The sequence below is a fragment of the Solea solea genome, chromosome 10, assembly GCF_958295425.1.
Source record: "Solea solea chromosome 10, fSolSol10.1, whole genome shotgun sequence".
Taxonomy (NCBI): Eukaryota; Metazoa; Chordata; class Actinopteri; order Pleuronectiformes; family Soleidae; genus Solea; species Solea solea.
In genome coordinates, this window is record NC_081143.1 from 26,917,831 (window position 1) to 26,944,326 (window position 26,496).

A 26,496-nucleotide genomic window follows, 5' to 3' on the forward strand; every position below is an offset into this window, starting at 1 on the left:
AAACTGAAACCACGAAGTACTAAAACAAACTGTGTATTTTATATGATTTTTTTTTATTTATTTACTTGTGTCCCTTTGACGACTAAAGCCAGATAGGAATGCTGGTGGGCCAGTTTTGGCACACGGGCCACCAGTTGGTGACCTGTTTTTTTATGGTCCTCACAAAGAGACACATACAGGAACGTGTGGTACCGAGGTTTTTGGTTGTGATGGTTTTGAGTCCAACAATTTGGGCGCCCAGAACCAGCTGACAGCTGGAGAGAAACACGAGGAGAGTTTTGTTTTTAAATTAAAATTAAATCTCAGAATTCTGACATTTTGTTTAATCTCAGAATTATGAATTTTTCTTTAATCTCAGAATTCATGCTGTTTTATTTTATTTTTAATTCTCTTTCAAAAAAATAATAATACTCTTCTTTAATGTAACTATTTTTCTGTGTTATTGTTATTTTTGGATGGATTACGATGAGGTTTTTCGTCATTTTCATCTTCTGATGTTCTCTTTTTAAAAAAAAAAAAAAAAAAAAGCAAGTTGTATTTTGAAAAGATCAAGAGGAAGTTGATACAGTTCAGGAAGTCCCGCCTCCAGCGTTACTCTGATTGGCTAGAGCAGAGTGCGAGTGTGCGGATGAGCCAATCAGAGGCAGAAAAGCAGATTCACAGCGGTTTATCAGAGCGGAGACGAACACACAAAACACGCTGAGATTTCCTTTTTGTTTTATTTGTTGTTAGTGACATTTTGAGTTTAAGCCACAAGAACTTCAATTAAGCTTAAACCTCATGTTAACCAGCAGAAGTTAATCTATGTTGGGGGAGTTGTTCATAACATTTGTGGCCGGAGCAGAGACTTTAAATCCGCGACTTCGACGAGATTTTAGGAGAAAACCACACATTTCGGTAAGTTGTCCCTCCACATATTTCATTTCTCCTAAACCATAACCACTTAAAATTACCATTTTCTGCTTCTTATCATACTGTTTTGTTTATCGAAGTTGTTTCTACGTCAGTTTTTGAATTTGTTCCACGTCAACATAAAAGAGCCACATGTTAAAGTAGGAGAATCGCAATTTAAATCACAAGCTTGAGAAGACAAAAATAATGTCTGTGTTTAAAAATAAAATAAAATATCATTATACTCCAGGTTAAGCCGCAACAAGTGGAAATGAGGACATAATAAATCGAAATAATGACACATAATGTTCTAATTAGGAGAGGAAAAAAGTCACGCGTGTGACCAAAAGACACAAATGACAAAAAATTGTGAAATAAATATTTAAAATTACATGTTACATGCTAAATTATGGACTGAACAGCTATAATTATGAGGGAAAGTAGTTATATGGGTGACAAAAAAGGACATGATTGTGTCATGAAAGTAATAAGATGGGATTTAAAAAAAAGTTGAAATAGAGATAAAAAGTTGTAATTATGGGATAGAAAGTCATAATTATGAAATAAGTCTTCTGATACTTATAAAAATAATTGTATGGGTTACAAAAATACATAATTATGTGATAAAAAGACATCATTATGAGATAAAAGTATGAACTTATAACTGTCAGGTTTAAAAAAAGTTGAATTAATGACAAATACTGTATTATATGAGATAGAAAGTGTGAAATGAAAAATTTAAATCACTATATTATCATCATTTATAAAGTTGACATGATGGGGCATGTCCACTTGTTATTATGACAAAAGTCATAGTAATGAGAGAAACTAATAACAAACTAATAACATACTAATAATAATAATAATTTTGAGCTTAAAGAATTAAAATAATGAGATAGAAATTCATAATTCTGAAATAGAATAGTTTAAATCATGAGACAAAGAAGTTATAATTATGAAAATAAAGTCATATGGGTGACAAAAATACATAATTATGACCTAAAAAGAGATTTTAAAAGTTTGATGAGAAAAGTACTTTTTTTATGAATAGAATGAGATATAACAATATCTAAAAATTGTAAAATAAAGAGTTAAGAAACTTAAGTTTTCAAGTCAAAAGTTATAATTATGAGGGGAAAGCCACATGGGTGACTAAATGACACAAAATAAGTATGAGAAAGTAATAAATGTGAAATAAGAAGTTAAAATTTAAGATAAACAATTGGAATTATGAGCCAAAACTTAAAAGTCTAAATTATTGGAAGGTCTTAAAAATATGAGTGGAAAAAAGTCATGTGAGGGATTCAAAGTCATAGTAGTGAGATAAACTATTATAGTTATGAGTTTAAAGTTGTAATTATGACACATAGTCATAATTGTGAACTAAAAAGTGACAAAAGTGAAAAATTAAGTTATTTTATGGCTATGTTTATGTTTGTTTATTCAAGTAATTACACTTATGTGTGTGTGTGTGTGTCTGCTGCGTCCAGCTGTCCCTCTTTTGTTCTGTCCACACAAACTGATTAACATGCACCGTCCCAGCAGAGCATCTGTCCCTGCACACGCCGTCTTTGTCCCATTAAAACGTCAAGTTTGTCCCTTCCTTCCCTTTTTTGTTCTACAACTGTCCGCGCGCATACGTTGGCCCCCGAGTAGAAAATCACTGACTATATAAAGACAAACCGTGGCTGAATATAAGGACAGTTACTGGCTGTATATGTCCACGATCATTGGCTGTATAAGCATCAACTACATATGTCGGGATATACAGCGGATGAGCAGTCAATGATCGTCTATATGTATATACAGCCAATGATTGTCTTCATATAAAGCAAAAATGTCTTTACATATAGCCAAGCATTGCCTTTATAAATGACCAAGGTTTGTCTTTATATACAGCGTATCTTTGCCTTTATATACAACCAATCGTTGTCTTTATATAAAAATTGTTGTCTATATATACAGCCAAAGATTGTCTTTATAAACAGCCAAAGATTATGTTTATATAGTCATTGATTGTTCTTTTATACAGCCAGTGTTTGCCTTTATACACAGCCAATCATTGTATTTATATACAGCCAATATTTGTCTTCATATAAAGCAAAAAAAAGTTATTATATACAGCCAACATTGGTCTTTATAGACCATAAGAGTCACTGCCACAGTATGTGTCTTTGTAAAATTCAATTCAATGATAAATATCACAATGTGATCATCAAACACTTGAAGATAAATGAAGATATAAAGATATAAATGATAAATGTTGTTTCCATGGCAACTGGTCGTGTGAAGAACCTCGACCCCACAGAGCTTTGTCTAGTTCAGCCTGACGATAAACAAATGACATCACTGCGTCACCGCCACGGGAGGAAAGAGAGTGGTTTGTTTCAGAGGAGTGATGATGACATCATCATCATCTTCTTCATCGTCATCATCTTCTTCATCAGTCGCTGCCGTCCACTCACTGGAGCCTCCTCCTCACTGACTGTGTTCATGTTGTCACCATAAATAACTTTAACTTCTACCCATTGACTCGACCGGTTTCCCAGCAGGTAACTAGTTACTCGAGGACCTTCATTTATTTCCATTATCTTCTATTAAAACCGTATAAAACGTATGAAACTCCAAAGAAAACAAACACAAACGTGCTTTGTACATGTTTGTGCCCCCTACTGTTTAAAGTCAAACACGTCACGGCTGAATTCATCATAATAACCTGTTGTGTCGCGAGCCTAATGAATGAATACATGAATATAAATGAATGAATGTTCCTGTCACAGTATAAAGGACATCAGGTCCAGTGTTCTGCTCAGTGACTCAGTCAATGGACACTTTGTTGCTCCCTGCACAAAGACAGTAGTGGCGTTTTGTGCGTGTGGCTCCAAAGTATCATGATAAACTCCTCCATTAAATATCACAAATCAAATCAATATTTCCGTATGGCTGTGCGATACGTCTTATAAATAATCTTTGGATATTTTTTGTCTATATATCGCGATATACGAGATTTACGGGAGGGATATAAAGCTGCACACAAACAAATGAACAACAAATAACACATATTTACATTTTTTGAAACAATTAAAAAAAAAAAAACGCTGAAACAAATTTACAAAATACAAAACACTTTTTCAAATCCTGAGTCTGACTCTTGTCTTGTTTCCAAAAATGTAAATGTGTTTTCAACTTTTGATTTTCTTTTTTCGGGATTAGTTAAGTTTTTGGTTTTTTTAATTTTCGGAATTTGTTTTCGAAAATATCTATTGGTCTCAAGCACTTTGTAATAATGCTTTGCACTTCCAGGCCACCATACAAAACACTGTAAATACACCTGATTGTTTTTTGTTAATGTGTGTTTTCTGGTTTTCTTTTTATCTGTCCCCAACTGTACAGCGACCTTTGTGAAAGGCGCTTTATAAATCTATGTTATTATTATTTTATTATTAAAATAAAATAGAATCTGCTGTTTATGATCTGTGTTACAAAATCCGACATGTTCAAATTCTGCTAGAACACAAATTATTAAGATGAGAATGAAATATGATGTTTGTTTTGGTTTGTGAAGGTGACGTCGTGAGGACGCCTTCGATGGAAACGCTCTGAAGACGACGCAGTCGTAAAAAGTCGTACTGATGTTTTCACTCAGGCAGGAAAACATCTCCACCTCCAACAAAGGAACCGTCAAATATGGGGAGCTCCTGGTGCTGGGGTAAGCTCACATCGCCACGGCAACAAGATTGAGTTTACGAACAGCCGGTTCCACTTTCCATTTTGGAATTATAAGTAGATTTAGAATTATAAGTAGATTTTGGAATTATAAATAGATTTTGGAATTATAAATAGATTTTGGAATTATAAGTAGATTTTGGAATTATAAATACATTTGGAATTATAAGTAGATTTTGGAACTATAAGTAGATTTTGGAATTATAAGTATATTTTGGAACTATAAGTAGATTTGGAATTATAAGTAGATTTAGAATTATAAGTAGATTTTGGAATTATAAGTAGATTTTGGAATTATAAGTAGATTTTGGAATTATAAGTAGATTTTGGAACTATAAGTACATTTGGAATTATAAATAGATTTTGGAATTATAAATACATTTGGAATTATAAGTAGATTTTGGAACTATAAGTAGATTTTGGAATTATAAGTAGATTTTGGAATATAAGTAGATTTAGAATTATAAGTAGATTTTGGAATTATAAGTAGATTTTGGAATTATAAGTAGATTTAGAATTATAAGTAGATTTTGGAATTATAAGTAGATTTTGGAATTATAAGTAGATTTTGGAATTATAAATACATTTGGAATTATAAGTAGATTTCTGAATTATAAGTATATTTTGGAACTATAAGTAGATTTTGGAATTATAAATAGATTTTGGAATTATAAGTGGATTTTGGAATTATAAGTAGATTTAGAATTATAAGTAGATTTTGGAACTATAAGTAGATTTTGGAATTATAAGTAGATTTTGGAACTATAAGTTGATTTTGGAATTATAAGTAAAATTTGGAATTATAAGTAGATATAATAATCGATAAATTGCCCTGTCCTACTGCTCATTAAATTCAAATTAAAAAAATCCAAACATGAGGTTACGTATCATGTGGTGCAGCTCGGGGTCGGTTGGTCAGCGCTTGTGTAAGAACAGAAGTAGCTGTAACTTTATCTGAAAGGCAGGAAGTTTGCTCTTTTACCTAAAAGAATGGACTTGGTCTCTTAACTGGCCTCAGATGTTTGTCTGACCTGCGGCCGGCGACCTCTGGCTCTGGAGATAACAACAACAACAACAACGGCGTGTTTAAAAAGCTCCAGACTCTCGGCTTTCAGGAAGTTTCAGGGTGAAGCGTCATGAGTCACAGTGAGAATGTGTGTTTTCTAACAGGCGTCCTGATGCCTCGGGAAGATAGTAACACGTGAAAGACACAAACAGACCGTGACCCACTGTGTCTCACAGTCTGGACTGAAACTGACATTGCTTTGCTACTAGGTGTGCAGGAAACTGAAGTTTGTAAACCGCTCACTCTCCCACACCAAAGTCCATAGAGAAAATCAGTGATTTTAACATCACAGCACACAGGAGTTGTTCAAATGTCTTATTTTAGTGACTTCAGTGTTTGAAATCCTTTGTTCAGATTGACCTCAGTGACACAAAGTGACCACACGAGGCAGCATTAGACCTGCAGCTCCTGTGTCCCCGTGAGCTAAAGTCACAGATTTTCTCTATGGACTTTAGTGTGGGGAGAGTGAGCAGTTAGTAAATCGACTAAAGTGTGTGTATAGAGTGTGTTTAAAGTGTGATTGCTTTGTGTCGCAGGTGTAACGGTTCTCTGCCGGGCGGCGACAAAGGAAGGAGGAAAAGTCGCCTTGCTCTGTGTCGCAGAAATAAAGCCAACGGGGTGAAACCGAGCACTGTCCACACGACCTGCACGCCACAGGCTGCCCAGGTAATAACACGTCCATCCATACATTTCACTTTTCCACTATACAGTTGACTGTATAAGTAGATTTTGGAACTATAAGTAGAATTTTTAAGTCGCGCTCATGACTCTTCAGTGACGACACTCTCTGACCGATCAGTGGCCGGCAGTCTGTCGACGTCACATTTCAGTATCGGCTCAGCTCACTTGGAACCTGGTCAGAGCAGGTGGGAAATAGGCCATTATTCTCAACCTTAAGATACTTTCTAGAAAAAACAACAACTAGGCTACTTCTTCACTTTTATCATGTGATTGTGCAGCAGCAGCACAGGGAGCACCATGTTCCTTCAGACCTAAAGTGAAAAAAACATGATTAAACAGTCAGAGTTGAGCACAATTGAATGTGTGTGTGTGTGTGTGTGTTGCTTGTTCTTCAGGCCGTCAGCAACAAGGTGCAGCACAGCATCTCCTACACTCAGTCCAGGACTCAGACGGTGGTGGTGGAGTACACTCACGACAGCGACACCGACATGTTCCAGGTCCGTATCTCCCACGATGAAAACCTGAAACACAGACGTGACAGGTTTGTGTATCTCGATCACTTAGTCATGTGACAACAAAGCTGAGGCTGCGGCGGGCGGCGAGTGGAATGTTATTGTCAAACCGTCGTTAACCCTTCTGTTACCAATTTGGCACGCGCACGTCTCATCACCGTCACTCCGAGACCGTTGGTGATATCCAGAAAATTACGGACTGGCATAAGTAGATTTTGGAATTTGTAGATTTTTTTAATTGCGACGTAAGCGTGTTTTAAAAAAAAAAAATTATAAAAATGATTTTCGTTTACTTTACCCATTCATAAGGATATATCGGCTGTGGAAAATGTGTGCCAAGACCACAGTGTATCGAGACCAAGACAAGACCAAGACTTTGCAGAATTTACACGTTGCGCTGTGTTTCCGTTTGGAGGTATTTATGCACATAAAGTCTTTGTGGTTCAGGTAACCAAATTTTATTATCGATGAGTTGGCTGACATCTTCTCACGGCCTCTTCTCCTGTCACTCACGTGCACTTCTGTCGGGGGCGTGTGAAAGGGGGCGGGAGGGGTGACAGCCAAATGATAAATGAGTCAAGTTATTGGTTTGTACCCGAAGCAATACGATTTACACAAAATCACAGTAATGATATGAACAAGTTCATCCCAAAATGCACAGGCAATTTATTGATATCCCCACAGTTCTTGAAATAAAATCCCGAGTCTGCTTTGTCCGAGACCGAGACAAGACCCAGTAAAAATGCAGTCGATTCCGAGACGAGACCTTCAAAAAGTGGTCTCGAGACCAAGACTGATCTCGGGGTACTACAACACTAGTAAAAGGTTTGGGAAACACAACAACACAAAGACGGCGTTTTGAATTGTAGTTCTCCCAAAACGTCGGTCTTCTGCGGCTCAAAAGAAGGAGCGGCTCAAAACTTTTGTGGATTTCTCCTGAGCTCGTTCTTGGGAGTTGTTTCGGTCGCCCTCTAGTGTTTACACGTCATTCAGTAAATCTACTCCCCGCAAGTTTTTGTACTCGACAAACTTACAACCGTTGCTAAACTTGGAGTGTTACATTGTAAACAGCGATAATTGAATATATGCACGTTGTCAGCCAAACATTCAGAGACGTCCGACAGTAGGTGTCTGCAGGAGTTACCAAGAGTATTTAGCGAGTATTTAAGAACTAAACCCCATTTGTATTTAAGGCCATGACTAATTTTCTCCTTCTGTGTGATCGCAGGTCGGACGCTCGGGGGAGAATCCCATCGACTTCGTGGTCACCGACGTCGTTCCCGGTGCTTATGGCCAGAACGCAGAGAGCTCGGCCGCTCAGAGCACGATTTCCCGCTTCGCCTGTCGCATCATCTGCCAGAGGAACCCGCCGTACTCGGTGCGGATCTACGCCGCAGGCTTCGACTCCCACAAGAACATCGTCCTCGGGGTAGGACGCCATGGAGCCGCTGGTCCTCACGCCTGTGCTCTGTCTGACAGTTTCTGTTGTTTTGTTGACTTTCACCACCGTTTACAGGAGAGGGCGGCCAAGTGGAGGCTGGAGGACGGCCAGATGGACGGACTGACCACCAACGGCGTTCTGGTGATGCACCCGCGCCACGGATTCAGCCGCGACTCGGGACCCGGCCTGTGGAGGGAAATCTCCGTTTGCGGCAACGTGTTCACGCTGCGTGAGACGAGATCGGCTCAGCAGAGGGGCAAGACGGTGAGTCCGACAGACGCACCGAGCAACTGCGATAAACATGCTAACATTTATTTAATTTTTGTTTTTTGTCATTAAGTGTTTTTTTTGTTTGTTTTTTTTTAAACGAATTAAAGTTCTCTTACTTTTCAGCTTCTTGAATGTGAATATTTCTGGTTTCTTTGCTGCAAATAACAAAGGTTTTCAAGTGCCGAAGTGTTTGACTTAAGATTTTAATGTCCTTTTTTTCTCGGTCATGTGATCTGTTTCTTAAGGATTGTGGGTGGGATTATTTTGGTTTCTTTGTCGTTCTCCGTGTTCTGACCAGTAACATCTCACTTGTCCTGTTGTTCCTCAGGTGTCCTCGGAGTCCAACGAGCTGGTGGACGGCTCGCTCATCGACCTGTGCGGTGCCACCCTGCTGTGGCGGACAGCTGAGGGCCTGGCGCACACTCCCACCGTCAAACACCTGGAGGCGCTGCGGCAGGAGCTGAACGCCGGGCGTCCGCAGTGCCCCGTGGGCTTCAACACGCTGGCCTTCCCCAGCCTGAGCCGCAAAGACGTGCCGGACGAGAAGCAGCCGTGGGCGTACCTGCGCTGCGGCCACGTGCACGGCTACCACCGCTGGGGCGGGCGCCGCGACCCCGAGGTGGAGGCGGAGTGTCAGGAGAGAGAGTGCCCCATGTGCCGGGCGCGGGGCCCCTACAAGCCGCTGTGGCTGGGCTGCGAGGCGGGCTTCTACGTGGACGCAGAGTCCCCCACCCACGCCTTTGTCCCCTGCGGCCACGTCTGCTCGGAGAAGACGGCGGCGTACTGGAGTCAGATCCCGCTGCCACACGGCACGCACGCCTTCCACGCCGCCTGCCCGTTCTGTGTGCAGCCGCTGAGCGGAGACGTCGGCTACATCAGACTCATCTTCCAAAGCCCGCTGGACTAGAGACGCTTGGACGTCTGCAACTTTCTTAACTTAATACGTTTTTTTTTTATATATTTATGACTGTACGCTATGTTGACTTTATTATTTATTCCAGTACCTCTTCAGTCAGGTCTTTTTATTGTCTTGTAAATGAGAATTTAACAGCAGCCATTTTGTCCCTTCAGCTGATTATCTATTAATTCAGGGAATGTGTGTCTGACTGTTAAATTCCGATTTCCGACTACTACCGGAACGCACAGCAATGCCTGGGCTCTGTGGTGAAAAGTATGTGACCTTTTTTTTTTGGGGGGGGGGGGGGGGCAGTGTATGTTACCTTCAAATAAGACTGTTGAACTTGCAACGTTGTTGCTAGGCAATAGCAATGACAGTTATCTGCAGATCATGTTCACGCAACGCAATAAGGACGGAGTGGAAATATATTCAATCGGGAGATGAAAGGCAAAGACACGACCAGATGCTAAATTCTCTAAATTCTCGTTGCTCGCATCACTTACTCGAGTTGAAATATTTGAAAGTAAGCGGAAATATCGTGAAAGCTAATAAGCATTTAGAGTCTTCTGATGGATCAGAAATGCAGGACAGAAGAAATGTAGATGTCTCTGCCTTTTTTTGCAATAACATCGCAATTCGTGAAATTTCCTCAACGTAACACATCTTGGTAAACATGATAAACACGACACTTCCTGCCACTGCACAAACGAACCCTGGCAACTGAGGCCACACCCCCCACACAGTCTGCTGACCAATCTGGAATCGGTCATAGCTGTTAGTCATTATGTCTAAACTAACTATGTTAACACAAACTGATTAGAAACGACAATATCAGAGTGATGTATATCCCATTGGCTGATATGGAGGGGCCGGGCAGGGGGCGGGGGCAATCCATATGTTTTGCTTCACTTTTGGCAGGTGTCACGATGTCATCAATCTTAAGTCTATACCCTAATTCTGTTGCCTCTTTGATGACTAAATGTTTTTATTTTAAAACAAACTTCACATTGTAAAAAAACAACCAAAAAAAAACGCTTAGGTGCTGCTGTCATGTGACTTGAAATGTTTACAATGACTGTAATTTATTTAACAAAATAAAAAGCACACTGGAAACACAAGTGATTACAAATAGCCTACTCAAAAAAAAGTAGTATTTAAAGTATATAAATAGTATTTTCTCATAGGAATGCATTAAGGGTCTAAAAAAGTAATGTTTTGATACTTATGACTTTTATACAATTGCAGTTTAGGTTGTGTGGTGTTGTTTTTTTTTTAAAATGAACCTTTTCTGATTTTATAATGAGTGTGTATTGCGCCCTGTTAGACTCTAACTGAAGGTCCATGAAAATAATGACAAAAATCACGAAACAAACTCTCTTCCTGCTCACAAATCTCAACCTACACAGACATTTTTATATAAAAGCATTGCTGTGGTTGTTGTCTAACCCTGAGTGTTGTTTTCATTTTCATATGACTTGCGTGTTTTTCTTAAAATCAGGCAGAAGCGCAGAGTTCTAAACCGAACCTCCCACTGACTCTCATCAACTCGCATCCGTTTTTCACAAATTTAAACATGGGAGCTCCTGAAAGCCTCCTGACACTCACAAACCAACAATTATATATATATATGTATGTATATATATATATATATATATATATATATATATATATATATATATATATACATACATATATATATATATATGTATGTATATATATATATATCTTTAACCGATTATTTTCAATATACTACATGCAAATTATAACAGACCGGGATCATGGATGACTGGGATGTGTCAATGAGAGGGAGGGGGGAATTATGCCATCTAGTGGAAGTAGCGTGTGGTTCTTGCAGTTTGGCAGTCGGTGGTGTAATGACACCTGTGATCGGCAGGTGACAGCAGAGAGCGTCGGTACTGGAAACATACACCCTCGCTGAAGAAGACGTTCCTGCCCCGCCTCCTCCGGCTCCTCGCGGTGCATGATGGTCAGGTAACCGGTGGTGGTGATATCCCTGTGCGCTGCTCTACTCCCGATTTCAGCTGCCGTTGCATCTCCGGTTCTCCTGTAATGGTGAAGAGACGAAGCGGCGGCAGCAGCAGCAGCAGCGGCGGCGGCTGAGCTTCACTCACAGGTAGCTGTCGTCCCCCCGCAGACCCCCCTCTGTCCTGTGTGACAGAGACGAGCTAACCAGCTTGTCCGGCTGAGCCGCTAGCGTTAGCGAGCCTACGTGTAACCCCGCTGCACTCGCTCAGCTGTAACAACAACATTAGCGTTGGCGCTAGCTTTCAGCGCAAGGGCCGTGGTTGTTTTGCACTTTTCTGAGCTCTGTCACCGACACCCGCTATCTTACCCGCGTCTGTTTTGGTTGTCGTGCGGCGTTGCCTTCACGTCCGACCCGGTGCGTTCAAAAGTTCAAACCGTTAGAAGCAACGATTACACCGGAGCTAGGCTAGGCTAGGATAGGCTAGGCTAAAGCTAGCTGGCTAGCGTCTGACAGCGATTATGTGATTTCAGATTAATTATGAATTGAGGTTGGCAAGCATGTGGACATGTACGTGATCACTTTAAAACATTTATAGCTGCATATTTCTGCGTTTAAACAACTTATTCCGATTATTTTAAGTCTGTTTTAGCTGTCATTTAAAATGTCTGCTGTCATTGAGGTAAATAGTTTATCAAGTAATACAACTGTTCGTCGTCAGGCTGATAAATGGCATGCGTAATATAACTAGAGCTGCAACTAACGATTGCTTTCATAATTAATCTGTTGGTCATTTTCTTGATTAATAAAATACTTGTTCGGTTCGTAAAATGTCAACAAATGTTGATCAGTGTTTGTCAAATCTGGAAATGATGATTCTTTCAAAGGTCTTGTTTTGTGGCCATAAACCAAAAATAATTCAGTTTTAATGATTTCTTTGTTATATTAAATATTCACATTTAAGAAGCTGGAAAATCATAAAACCTGTTATTAAAAACAATCACACTGTTGCCCATTAACTTATTAATCTTAACTTATCAATCAGTCAGCCGTTGAAGACCCTAAATGTGGCCAGAATGTGATAAAAGTTGTAAATCTGACTGAAGTAGAAAACTGCTGCAGTTAAACACAGTCCATATAAAAAAAATACTTTCACTTCTGTTTTGATCTGCAGCAGAAAATAAACTTCCTGTACTCGCTTATCTTTAAACAGATCAATGACTGTTGAAGTATTTAAGTCATACCAACCACTCACTCACTGATTTGTACTCCATGTAAATGAAATCTATGTTTCTGTAAGGCTGGGTGACATGGCTTATAAATAATGTATGTGAACCTATATCCTGAAAATACAATACAATACACTGTAAATACAAAATGTACATATAATGTACTGTTTATGGTCTGTGTTACATGATCTTTAAATACACTTATTACCTATTTCTGTTCAGATATGCTTTATTTCTTTAAAGGATATTTACGTATGATATTGATTATAAAGGTGGTCAAATTCTATATTTCTAGAATTTAAAAATAAAGAAGTGTTATTTAGTGACATTTTAAAGTTAAATTTTGGCAATTCCATGTATTTTTTATTTATTTAATATTTAAAAAATAAATGTATGTGTTTTTTAGCTGGCCTCATAGGAGGCGAGTCCCAATGCCATGGCTTCCAGCCACGGCTCCTCCCTAGTGCCTCGTGGTGGAGGCCGAGATGGGATCTATCACAAGGAGCAGGATCCCTTGGCCCCTCGGCGCCGGCCCGTCCGCTCCCTGCCTGACGTCTGCCCCAAAGAGCCCACAGGTGAGACTAGTTTATTTTTAGTATTTTTTTTATGACTGTTTCATGTGTGTTGTTTATATAAATATATATTTTTTTATTGAAAATGCACGACGAACACTGGGTTTGTCATTCTCACAACCTCATCATTGATGCTGTGTGGTCCCACAGGTGGGGGGCGGGGCTTGTGCGACGGCCCATCTGTGGTGGCGGAGCACGACCGATGGACGGTGTACAGCTCGAAGGTCAACCTCCCCGCCGCGCTGAACGACCCCCGGCTTGCCAAGAGGGAGTCTGACTTCTTCACCAAAACGTGGGGGCTAGACTTCGCGGAGACGGAGGTGATGCCGTCGTTCTACCTGCCCAACATTGGCAGGGAGCACTTTGCAGCGTACCTGCAGGAGACGGCTCAGGTAAGAAAAACAACAAACAAACGGCCACTCCCACTGACCCATACCATGTAAATGTACCACACTAGAACGTGAACAATGACCCTCACTGTTCACACAAAACATGGAGTGAATAAATTATCGGGACAAGAAAAGAAAATTGTGTCAGAAGAGAAGAACAGGTGGAGTCGGAGTCTAAATACTCTTTGCTTTATTGCATGAAAAAATAAAATAGATATGAGCAGTTTAACTACATAAAAACTAATTTTACCACGTGAAAAGAAAATAATGACTTAATTATGAATTTACTCCAAAAAAAGAAAGTAAGTAAATACAGTATATTCGAAAAATAACGTTACGTTACGATCCTCCTGTCAGTCTTTAGCTCTGCCCCAAAACACGTCAGTAACCAGTTTTATTAACAGCACAATGTTGGTTTAATTTTAATGAATCTGTTTTTTATTCATGTAAATCTTTCATGTGTTTGTGCACATGGATACAAACCAACTAAGGCTGCAACGATTAAATGGTTAATTAATAGTTTAATCTTTTTTGTTTGTTTTTTAAATTAAAAGCAGTTTCTCAGATTTTTCAGCTTCTTAAATGTGAATATTTGCTGGTTTTTCTATTTTCTATTTTCCGGCTCAGCGCGGGTGTGTCAGGAATCCTGTTGGAGCTGTTTCGCCACCCTTTATGTTCTCTTTTGTTTTTGATCCACTCAATTGTTTAAAGATCAGATTCACCCACGCAAACGTCCAACAGTTTACTTCCCAGGCTTCAAACAACAGTGTGTTTTGATAAGAAATGCAAGATAATATCGTTCGAAAAGGATTGCCTGTCTTGTCTGTCTGTCAAAGACCGCTGTAACCTACCACAAAGACACAAAAACCAGTCACTAGTGAAGCGGATTAGTGGCTGTTTTTACAAGCCATGAAATACTTTCTGTCGGCTGCTTCTGCTCCGATTATTTCCTCCTCCAGTTTTCACAGTGACGTCTCAAAGACGGCGACAACAATAAAAGAGGAGGCATACGTTTGTCTCAGGTTCTTTAGCCTCAGCTTTGGCGCCACCCTCAGGTCATTTTCCAGTCGTAGAGTTTTTTTTTTCAACTGTGTCCTGAAAACAGTAAGGTTTTCTTTAAATTATTACAGAAACATGAGAAACGACAAAGAGAACGTAATGTCCCCAAAATGAACCAACGAAAAAAGAATCTGTTTATTCATTTGATATCTGTATATATCACCAAACAAATCAATGTTTCTTATTTCCAGGTCTGAGAAACACTGATCAACATCTTTTAACATTTATTCACAATTTGACAGATTAGTCGATGATGAAAATAATAAATTTTTCTTAAAGTGACTGCTGTGATGTCAGACTGCACTGAATGATGTCGTCTTTTTCTCGACTAAATTCTGAATCTTTTTCCCCCTCTTTCTGTTCATTTTCAGAGGGAAAAAATCCACGAACGCTGCAAAAGCATTTGTCCCAACAAGGACGACCTGGACGCCATCTCCAGTATCACCACCAACCACGGTATCAATTATTAACCTGCTGCTGCACTACTGTGTCTGTACTGTGTTCATGTGATGACACACCCTCTCACACATGTATGTGAATGAAGTAGAATGCGCAGTATTGTCGGCACGATATCCGCAGATTTCGGCTTTCAAATGTATTGTCAGATCTGCCCATATGACTACTGACTACAACGTCTACGCTGGCGCCCACAACGACACGTTTTATTTTTAGGTTTATTTATTTTGCTCAATGAAGGTAAATTTGCTGCGATGATGTGTTCATTTCACTACAGAAGAGACTAAATGAGCAGGAAAAAACGAATATACTGTATATCGTTATATCGGTTATCGGCCTAAGCACTCCTGAAATATCGGCATGTCACATATCGGCAAAAATTCCGTTTTTGTCAGACTAAGACAGTAACTCGGTTTTCTTAATTTCATGTAAACACGTCAGTCTGAATAAAATCGAACTAATCTTAGTCTGACTAACATGTGAATCATAGTCTGATTTCTCCTGCATGTATACACTTGGCGTTCTGCGCATGCAACAAGTTGCTAGCATCAAAAAACATCACTGTAATTACTATTGTTTGCTAATTTTACGAAAATACAAGTTACTAATGTGAAAAAACATCACTGTAATTAGTAATACTTGCTAATTTTATGAAAAACAAGTTACTGGTGTCAAAAAAGGTCACTGTAATTACTATTGTTTGCTAATTTAAAAAAAAACAAAAATGTCCTCCCTGGTCTTTGACCCTGAAGTAGAAGGAGACGACGTATAACCTGCAGTAACTGTTGGTGGACATCATACAGCGCCATGCTCAGTCTAATCACGGTTAACACGTACAGCAGGTACATACAGTAAAGGTCAACAGGGAACTGATTCAATACGCACCTGCTTATAGAGAGATACAGTGCCGCCTGTGGAGGCGGAGTCACACGCACACAGCCAATAAATCGATTTTCTCAACCCGGCAAAAGTCTGATTGTCTGTCTTAGTCCAACTACGACCGTAGCTCGATGAAACTGTGCATGTAAACAAACTGAATGTAGAGCTCGTATTGATCCTAACGTTAGATATTTATAATAATATTTATGACGCTGACTGATGTTTGTTTTTTTTCCGCTTGTTTCCCAAACAGAAAAGTCCAGAGCTGAGCTGGAACAAGTCCCAAAGGTAACACGTCTACTCGACTTTATTCTGTTTCTACTGGAGAACATTTGAAAGTATGAATGGCCATGCTTGACTGAGATCATGTGTAATTTGTAATAAAAAAACAACAGTATATTTATGAAAATAAGAACTTTGTTCTGTGTGCTGTGTGTTTTGAATTTTTCCCCAGATCTTCATGAAGCCGGACTTTGCTCTGGAGGATCCGATCACCTTCAGTGCCGTCCTGCCCTGGTCACACTTCAGCAGCTCCGGAGGGAAAAGCAGCCGTGACGTGGCGTCGTCCAAACTTCTGCAGGAGAAGGTGGAAACCCTCGTGAAACACCGCGCGTCACATGCTCCGATCACAACGCCCTGAACTGTGGCTCATGTTTAAGACCCCGAAAAACCTTTTTTGTCACAATTATTTTTAACAATTCTTCCACATTTGTGCACATTTTTTACACAATACGTAAAACCTGTGTAATGTAACTACATGTAACTAATATTATGAATAACATTATTCATCTCACTAAACTTGAATGTTGGAAAAGGTATAAACATCACAAACAGACTAAAAAAAAGACACATTGCTAATTTTACGAAAACAAATTATTACTTCAAAATCACGTCGCTGTAATTACTATTGTTTGATCATTTTACGGAAAACAAGTTACTAGCATCAGAAAAACGTGATTTTAATTACTATCGTTTGATCATTTATGAAACATAAGTTACTAGTGTCAAAAAAACATGACTTTAATTACTATTTTTTGAACATTTTACGGAAAAGAAGTTGCTAGCGTAAAAAAAAAACGTGATTTTAATTACTATTGTTTGCTAATTTTACGAAAAACAAGTTACTAGCGTCAAAAATCGTAACTGTAATTACTACTGTTTGATCATTTTACCAAAAACAAATTATTAACGTGAAAAAAGCGCCACTGTAATCAGTTATACTTGCAAATTTGACTAGAATAACATTATTTTGCATCACAAATAGGAACACATGTAAGCTAGCTACACTATTTTGAAGTATTATCAATTTTCCTATTCACAAATATGTAAACGAAACAAATTAACCACAGTTGCTTTATTGCGAGCCCTTTTTATCGCGTTGCGTGATAAAATTCTATATCGTCACTTATGTTGTCGTCATTTTCGGTGTCTCCATGGTTACAGCTGAGTCATTACCTGGACGTGGTGGAGGTCAGCATCGCCCGGCAGATCTCCCTGCGCTCCGACGCCTTCTTCCACGCCATGTCGTCGCAGCATGAGCTGCAGGACCAGCTGCAGGAGACACAGCGTGCCGTCGCCGTCCTGCGGGGACGCACCGCCGCAATAGACCGCGTCATGTGCCAGGGGCCGCTGCGTGCCCTGCGCACCGCGCTGACACGCAACAACTGTGTGAAGCTGCACAACAAGCTGAAGCTGATGGCGGCGGTGCACCAGACGCAGCCCACAGTGCAACTGCTGCTCTCCACCTCCGAGTTTGTCGGAGCGCTGGAGCTCATCGCCACCACCAAGGAGGTGCTGCAGCAGGAGCTGCAGGGAATCCACAGCTTCAGGTGAGAACAAAGTTTGTTTAAATGTTTTAAGACCACAAAAACAATGTTACTAACATTCGGAACTAACGTTACCATAATTACTAATGTTACAAAAAACAAGTCGCTAATCTCACAAAAAAACATAATTAATTATGAATGTTTGCTAATTTTACAAATAAATATTTACTGAAAAACTTACTAATATTACAAAGACATTATTCTTACTAATAAGCATGTTACAAGTGTCATTAAAACATGTTGCTTACATCAGGAACAAACATGACAAAAAAAAGTGCTCATGTTAACAAAAGCAACTTCTATCGTCATAAAACCGTCACTGTAATTACTCATTTTTGCTTAAGTGAACCTTTATGTCCCTCAGACATCTGGGCTCTCAGCTGTGTGAGCTGGAGAAGCTGATCGACAAGATGATGGTGGAGGACTTCAGCATGTACGCCCGCAGTGACCTGAGCCGCAGCCTGAGGGACGAGCCACAGGTCCTGGAGAAGGTCTGGACACACACACACACACAGTCGAGTCACTTTATGTCTCACCAATATTGAAATGTCCCTAAAAGGTTATTCCTTAAACAAAAATCAACCTGAACATCCACAGGTAGACGAGTGAAATCAGAAAGTTAACAGCAGGCGTCTCAAACCCGTGGCACACGGGCCTTATGTGGCCCACCACTTAATATGTACTTGTATTCTGGAGTTCTGTCTCTCTGTTTTTGTTATTTATAGGTTCATTCTACATTATAACCAGGAAAACAGGCTCCTTTTGTCTTTTTTTAAGTGGATACAGTGTTTTCATACGTGACCTTCACTGACATCAGGAAAAAAACGTGTGTGACATTAAATAAAATAAAATTTGTATTCATCAATTTTACACAAACCACAGTCTGATTGACACAGATGGAGTCATGTGTCCTTGTGTTATCCTGTTGCACAATATTTAACAGATGCTGCTGTGCCCATCACAGGTGCATAAACCAAACGCTGTTTCCCAGAAGGTGACACACACACATACACATACACACCTGTAATAAATCACATTATATTGATTGATGAAATCATATCTGGTGCAGAAATCGATCTCCGTCATTGGGATTGTGATCATTGGGTGTTTATTTTAATGTGCATGTTGTGCCAGGTGGGTGGGGTTTAGCTGCCTTAAATTACTGTGTGTGTGTGTGTATGTGATCCATATTTACTCTTTTTTTAGTTTTGTCTGATTTAATCCAATAATCACTGATGAACAAATTGATTATGGAGCCTTTGTTGTAAAGTGGACTGTGTTGGTGTCTTCAAATTTGACTTTTGACATCATATTTACAAATGTTTTTTTTATGTTTAAGGCACTGCCCACATGGCCATGAGTCCGATTAAGATTAGATTGAAACGCAGTTTTTGGGAGCACAGATTCGCAATTTAAAAAAATAAAAATATTTATTTTAAATCTTAAACCGCCACCATTGCATTCTTGCAACATAAAAGTGGTATTTGAACGTAAGTGAAAACCAAAGCCTGGAATTGTCAAAATGAAAGTCTGTTATTGTTTGTCCATATGCAAACATAGCCCTGGAGTTTTCAAATTAGAAGTCTCCAGGATTCTGTTCATCCACACTGAAACACAACCTTGTAGTTTTCAAATTAAAGGGGACATATTATGCAAAATCTACTTTTTAATCATTTTAATACTTATATTTTGGACTCTGGAGGCCCTACCAGTCGCCAAAGTGTGGAAAAAGAATACTCAGTCCTTTTTTCGTGGTCCCCCTTAGTGTAAGTATAGGCGATAAAACACGCAATGTTGAATTCCCTGCGCATTATGACGGCAGCATGCGCATTTCACCGCAAATGTTACCCCCCCACCAGTAAGTTTACTTCAAGAGCTCCACCTTAGCTCCACCTTGTCCCTATAAAATGCGAGAGTACAGGCGAGGGAGGAAGAGCGGTATTATGTCAACGCGGAGGGACAAGTGTGCTGTTGGTGGCTGCACAGTGGAGCACAGTGTTTTACACAAACTTCCAGCCTCAGAGGATTTTATATATGAAGCTAATGTGCCGGATAAAGTCAGCAAACGTGTGTTCATGTGTTCGCATCACTTCACATCAGACTGCGGCCAGTGGTCGCCGTATTTAGTCAGCGACCGTATTTCACCGACGTACAAACACACGCATTTTTAAGAAAAGGTCAAATAGAGCTCATAACTGACCATTCTGACACGTCCTAATTAAAAATATTTGTTCAGTACAGTAAAAAACCTGGACTGTCCCATTAAAACTGAGGAGTTTGACTCAGTAGGTTCTCTCTCTCTCTCTCTCTCTCCCTCCCTCTCGTGTGTTGTAGGAGCGTCTGGAGTCGCTGGTGTTCGGCCTGCTGAGACAGAGGAAGCTGGACTTTCTGGACATTTACAGCGATGAGATGATCTTGGCTGCCAAAGCCATCGTCAGTCAGGTACAACAGCGAATCAACGCGTCAGAGGTTCACTCGATTTCAAACCGATCACTGATCAATAACTCTCTGTGTGTTCCCCCGTGTTCAGTGTGTGGCAGAAAGTGTTTTTCACATCGAAGAAATCGACACAGAAGCCGTCACGAAGTGAGTAAAGAGGTGAACAAGTTTGTCCACAGGAAGTAGATTGTCTGCTGTGGAGTGTTTGTTGCTTAACAACAGAAAGCCACGAAGAGTCGGGAGCAGGGGTTTGTTTTGTCGGTGCGAAAAAGAGGTGAAGCTTTTATGGCATAGCCCTGGAATTTTCTAAATAAAAGATCCAGTTTCTATTAGTCCACATGAAAACGAAACAGAACCTGGAGTTTTCAAAATAAAAGTCTCAGTTTCTGTTCATCCGCACTAAAACGGTACAGAGTTTTCAAAATAAAACAAACAGCAATGCTTTGTAAAGTCTAAAGTTTGAGTTTTGTTGACGCTAGGTGTAACCATAGCAACGGCGACAAGTTTGAAAACTAAAGTGTGTGTGTGTGTGTGTGTGTGTTCATAGGCTAGCTGAGCAGATGCGTCTGATGACGTCCCCTCAGTGGTTTGACCTGCTGAAAAACATCTTTGACACTTTCCTTCTGTTTCTGCAAAGAATCAAGGTGAGTCAGCAACACACACACACACACACCTGACCACCATAATAATAAATAACAGTAATTAACATTATTCTCATTAACATCTGTGTTTTAGGCAACTCTGAGCGTGATCAGAAACGTACTTCTGGAAGTTCTTAACTCGAACCAGAAGAACCGGCTCCTGGAGGAGGCGGGTTCAGGTGCTTCAGGCCACCAGTCTTCCCCTGATCCGACATCCTTGCAGGGGGAGGCGGAGTTGGCGTACCTCACCCATGAAGGTCTGTTCATCAGCGATGCTCTGAGCGAGGCCCAGCAGCAGCAGCAGCAGCAGGTGTTGTTATCCCAGGATCCGAGCTCCAGGATCCAGCAGGGTCCCCGCACAGAGGCGGTCGATTCCGGAACCACAGAGAGCTTCGTCATGTATGAACGATGCATCACATTTACGGCTTTTAACAACACGAATAATTGATAAAATGACTGAATGAATGGTTTAGTGTTGCTGTGAGCACCCCCTGCTGTTGAGAACCATTCACAGACTCACAAGATCCAGCTTTCAGCTGTCGCTAAACACACCAGACTCCTTTGTTAAATATTGACATTTCCTTTGCTAAATGTTGGAGATTAACGTTAATGTTTTCAGGGATTTTAAAGTCTTTTGAAATGATCTACAGTTCGTTTGAACGGTCACTGTGTTTGGGTCCAGGTCTGGTGAACACGTGATGCCGACTGAGACGGAGATGAAACGCGTCATTAGCAGCGCGCAGGAGCTGCTGCACACGGCGTCCGACATCAGCCACGACCGCTGCGTCAAAGTCCTCACGGCCAGAGCCAAGGTACGAGCGTCTCGTCAGAACCTGAACTCCGTCTGAAGAGAGAGAGCGTTATCGTTAAAGTTTGTCTCCGCCTCGTCCAACAGGACGGCTCCCTGGAGCGTCTGAGCTCGGCGGAGTTTGTGTGTCTGTCTCAGGCGGTGGAGGGTTTCGTCAGGGACACGGAGGAGCTGTGTGGCAGGCGCAGCGTCTCCCTGAGGGGGGCGCTGCAGAGCCAGGCCAACCGCTTCGTCCACCGCTTCCACGAGGAACGCAAGACCAAACTCAGGTGAGAAATATATTATATGTCAATACTGAGTGATTATAAATTATTAGATCATGATAAGGTTTGTTTTCTCGTCTCACTCAGTCCTAGTTTCAGGTGCAGGTCAGGTGGTGACAGGTTAAAGGTCAAAGGACAAAGACCTCACACACGTTCACGTTGATACTAAGCCTCAACTTTTTGTTTTGTCTGTCGCTCACTCACAGTCTCCTCCTGGACAACGAGCGCTGGAAGCAGGCGGAGGTTCCCGCCGAGTTTCAGGAGCTCGTCAACTCCATCGCCGACGGCAAAATATCGCTGCCGGAACGCAAAATGCCAGGTATCCGAAAAAAATCCCCGAACTTCAGCTTCTTCCGACACCTGCGACATCTTGAAAGACTCGACCTGTAACTTTTTTTATTTGTCCCGCAGGTCCAGACGACAGGAAGCCCGCGGAGTTTCTGCTCGTCAACGGACAAAAATACGCCGTCGTCGGGTAAGTTTACAATGTTTACGATCATTGGTAATGTTTATATTTATAATTGTTGTATTTACGATGTTAAGAATCAGTTAAGTTTGTATTTTTTTGTCGGAAATTCATTCTCCTGTTTCTTCAGGACGGTTCTGCTGCTCATCCGGATCTTTCTGGAATACTGTCAATGTGTCAACGACATCCCATCCATCGCCACAGACATGCTGACGCGTCTGTCCGACCTCCTCAAGGTCACGACCTGCATTTGTTTTTACAAAATGTAACACGGAAAGTTGTTGTTGTACATATATTTTTACAAACGTCCCATCTAAGTACGGAAAGTAAAGGATTTCGTACGTAAAGTAAAAGATTTCGTACATACAGTGAAGGATTTTTTACAGAAAGTAAAGGATTTCGTACGTAAAGGATTTCGTACATACAGTTAAGTATTTTGTATGTATGATAAAATATTTTGTACGTAAAGCAAAGAATTTTGTACGTAAAGGATTTCGTACATACAGTAATTGTTTCAAGGTGTAAACATTGTTTAGCACTTTAAGATGACATCATAAAACAGACAACGCTGGAAAGTCCGCGTCCACATTCATTTATTTATTTTTAAAGTTTGACTCCGCCCCCTCCTCGTGTTTCTCTGCAGCACTTCAACTCTCGCAGCTGTCAGCTGGTTCTGGGCGCCGGAGCGCTGCAGGTCGTCGGACTCAAAACCATCACAACCAAAAACCTCGGTACTGTGACATCAGTAGCACACACGCGTTCCTGTATGTGTCTCTTTTGAGGACCATAAAAAAACAGGTCACCGACTGGTGGCCCGTGGGCCAAAGCTGGCCCACTAGCATTCCTATCTGGCCCCAGTCGTCAAAGGGACACGAGTCAATTAAAAAAAATCATATAAAATACACAGCTTGTTTTAGTACTTAATGGTTTCAGTTTTATTGGACAGAATACCTCTTGTATTCATGTACAAGTAGTATGAAGTACTTTTACTGTGTACTTTCTGACAAATCCATGTCAAAATTAACTTATTCTGTTTTATTTATTTTTTTCATGTTTTCTTGAAAAACACTCGTTCAAATCTCAATTAAATTGTTTTGGAAATGTGTTTAGGGACCCCAAAAAATCTCCCGTGACCTCTCTGTGGGTCACAACCCAGACTTTGGGAACCGCTGGTTTATGTAGCATGATACAATCTTTTAAAATTAATTAAAAAATTAAAAAAGGGGACTTAAGATATGTTATTGAAAGTGCTTGAATTTGACGTGTTTTAAAGGTGTATGAACCCTAAAGTGTGTGTGTGTGTGTGTGTATGTGTATAGCATTAGCCTCCCGCTGCCTGCAGCTGGTCGTTCACTACATTCCCGTCATCAGAACTCACTTCGAGACCAAACTACAGCCCAAACAGTACAGCGTCCTCCGACACTTTGACCACATCACCAAGGTAACGCACTGAAACACACACTCACCTGAAAATAAATACATGAACTGGTTTAATTTTTTAATTTTTTTTATGCAGGACTACAACGATCACATCTCAGAAATCTCAGCTAAGCTGGTGGCCATCATGGACAGTCTGTTTGAGAAGGTTCTATCAAAGGTAAAAGGACAAATCTACAGAGATCTAAGAACATGTCCATGTCTTTATCTCCCTGTTAGACAGAGCTGCTGGTCCACTGCTGCCTCGTGTGGTCACTTTGTCTCACTGAGGTCAATCCTCTTTGTCGTTGTTGTTGTTTTGTGTGGTCAGTATGAAGTCAGAGCTCCGATGCCGTCGTCCTGCTTCAGAAACGTCTGCAAACAGATGGCGAAGATGCACGAGGCCATTTCTGACCTTTTACCCGAGGACCAGACTCAGGTGAGTGGGTCTGTGTGTGTTGTGCTGTTGCCATGGAGACACAGCGCCGCCTTCCTCTGACGTAAACATGTTTCCTCGCACAGATGCTGTTCCTGAGGATAAACGCCAGTTTCAAACTGCACCTGAAGAGGCAGCTGTGTCGACTGGGCGTGGTCAACGACGGAGGACCACAGCACGGGTAAGACGGCCGACGCCCACTTTTTTAACACCTTTTCCAACACTTTACTGTACTTGTATGTTTTAACGCGTTACTACGTAGTGATGCTGTTGTTTTAAGGACATTTTTACCACATTTCAAAACGCTTTACTGCACAATGATTGAGCTACGAAATTTTTACGACATTTCTTTATACCTTAACGATACTTAGATGTTTTTAATTTCACCACATTTTTTAACGTATTACTGCCCAGTGATTTTATATTAAGGTATTTCTTGACGCTGGGTGACGAACGTGGTTTTGTGAGTTGTTTTTTTTGCACATTTTGACATTTGTAGCGTAATTTTATTTTATATTTTGGCTTTATTGTGGCATTTTTAGAAGTGTTTCCTCGGTGATGAAATCCCATAAAACGCGTGTTTTGTCGTTTGCAGACTGGTCGTGGTCGACGTAGCGTTCTACACGGAGAACGTTCAGGTTCTGCGGAGCCTCGAGCGCCTCGACCTGAACATGGTGGAGATCTGGGAGCAGAAGAGGTGATGGGCGGAGTCTGGACGTCCAGGACTGACAGACGGAGGCCAACGCCCCGGGCGGGTGGGCGATGTCGTCATCGTTGTTGGAGGAGCAGGAAACTCGCTGGGACCAAAAACGTCAAAACTGGAGAAGAGTGTCAGAACTTCCCCCCCAGATCAGTTCCACCTTAAAAAGACTAAATGAAGAGAAACACCTTAAGCCTCCTTAATAACTGGCCCCGCCTCCACTGTGCAATTATTCACAAACTTTCGTAACTTATTAGCAACGGTTTTAGCGCGGAAAAAGGCGGGTAATTTATTTTTTTCTGTCACGAAAAACACGGGATAGTTTTTCTGCAACGCTTTGAGCCGAAGGGATTTTTTCTAAAGATTCAGCGCACACTGCGCTTTTCTTGCTTTACTGTCGCAGGTTTTGCGACGATTCTGAGCTGGAAGGAATCATTGGCTCCGCCTCCTCACGTTGAAACAATCAACAGGGTTTTTTTGTTCGTTTTTTTTGTTCACTGTGGCCGAAGAAAAAACATTCTTAGGATTTTTATAAATTGAGACAAAAACATTTTTCCGGACTTCCTGTGTTCAAGAGTTTATTTTTCCTGTTAAAAAATAAATAAATAAAAAATCTGGACTGTGAACACATCATCACACACCTCAGCTACTTCCTGTTGTTACCAAAGTTAAAGCCTCTAATTTAACTCCTCGGTTTGATCACGACTCGGGAAACCACAAAATCTGATGGACTTGAGAAAAAAAATCACCACGGCAACAGAGACAGTGATGTTCTCTTCAGGTTCTTCTTCTACTGCATTGATTATGAATGAGATGATTATTTGAAAACAAACTTTATTATCCTGAGACAACTGTGGCCACTGCGGGCTTCCGTACGTGAGGGACGTGTGTTTGTGTGTCAGTGAATATATGTACATATGCAGTTGTGTGTGTGTGTGTGGGAGGGGCAGCACGTACGTACGAAAAACATTACGTCTTGAATAAAATGATGATGAAGCTACTTGTTCAATGATTGGCTGTATATAAAGACTATGATACGCTGTATATAAAGACAAACCTTGGTCGTATATAACCGCTCATCAGCTATAAATCCCCACATATTTAGATGATGCTTATACAGCCAATGATCGTGGACATATACAGCCAGTAACTGTCCTTATATTCAGCCACGGTTTGTCTTTATATAGTCAGTGATTGTCTACCCGGGTCCGGTGTGAGCGCAGAGGTGGGGAAGGAGAAGAAAGATTGACGTTAGGGCTAAATTTTACACGCTGCACCTTTAATCCATGTCCACAGGTATGCGCGCGGACAGTTGTAGAACAAAAAAGGGAAGGGACAAACTTGACGTTTTAATGGGACAAACAAAGACGGCGTGTGCAGGGACAGATGCTCTGCTGGGACGGTGCATGTTAATCAGTTTGTGTGGACAGAACAAAAGAGGGACAGCT

The 26,496-nt window shown here is 40.7% G+C and overlaps 2 protein-coding genes across 3 annotated transcripts; both read left to right on the forward strand.

Annotated features, from left to right (window-relative positions):
* The first annotated feature begins 603 nt into the window (after positions 1–603).
* Positions 604–10,930, forward strand: LOC131467606 (E3 ubiquitin-protein ligase pellino homolog 1-like). The gene is made up of 7 exons (XM_058641609.1): positions 604–897; positions 4,457–4,600; positions 6,220–6,349; positions 6,760–6,861; positions 8,105–8,305; positions 8,393–8,581; positions 8,916–10,930. The coding sequence occupies exons 2-7, from the start codon at positions 4,524–4,526 to the stop codon at positions 9,492–9,494; spliced, it is 1,278 nt and encodes a 425-aa protein (XP_058497592.1). The 5' UTR covers positions 604–897; positions 4,457–4,523; the 3' UTR covers positions 9,495–10,930.
* Positions 10,931–11,432: 502 nt separating this feature from the next.
* Positions 11,433–26,048, forward strand: vps54 (VPS54 subunit of GARP complex). 2 transcript variants are annotated; one of them, XM_058640746.1, is made up of 24 exons: positions 11,433–11,619; positions 13,105–13,273; positions 13,421–13,662; positions 15,090–15,174; positions 16,307–16,341; positions 16,508–16,639; positions 17,497–17,882; positions 18,244–18,370; positions 18,844–18,873; positions 20,214–20,321; positions 20,410–20,465; positions 20,866–20,962; positions 21,054–21,358; positions 21,642–21,771; positions 21,855–22,036; positions 22,237–22,349; positions 22,442–22,505; positions 22,627–22,732; positions 23,140–23,227; positions 23,816–23,937; positions 24,013–24,093; positions 24,244–24,351; positions 24,435–24,529; positions 24,944–26,048. In XM_058640746.1, exons 2-24 carry the CDS (start codon positions 13,135–13,137, stop codon positions 25,047–25,049), a joined length of 2,937 nt encoding a protein of 978 aa, XP_058496729.1. In that variant the 5' UTR covers positions 11,433–11,619; positions 13,105–13,134; the 3' UTR covers positions 25,050–26,048. The 2 variants fall into 2 exon arrangements, with proteins under 2 accessions (XP_058496729.1, XP_058496730.1); XM_058640747.1 differs by lacking the exon at positions 18,844–18,873 and having other exon boundaries at positions 11,435–11,619.
* Positions 26,049–26,496: the final 448 nt, after the last annotated feature.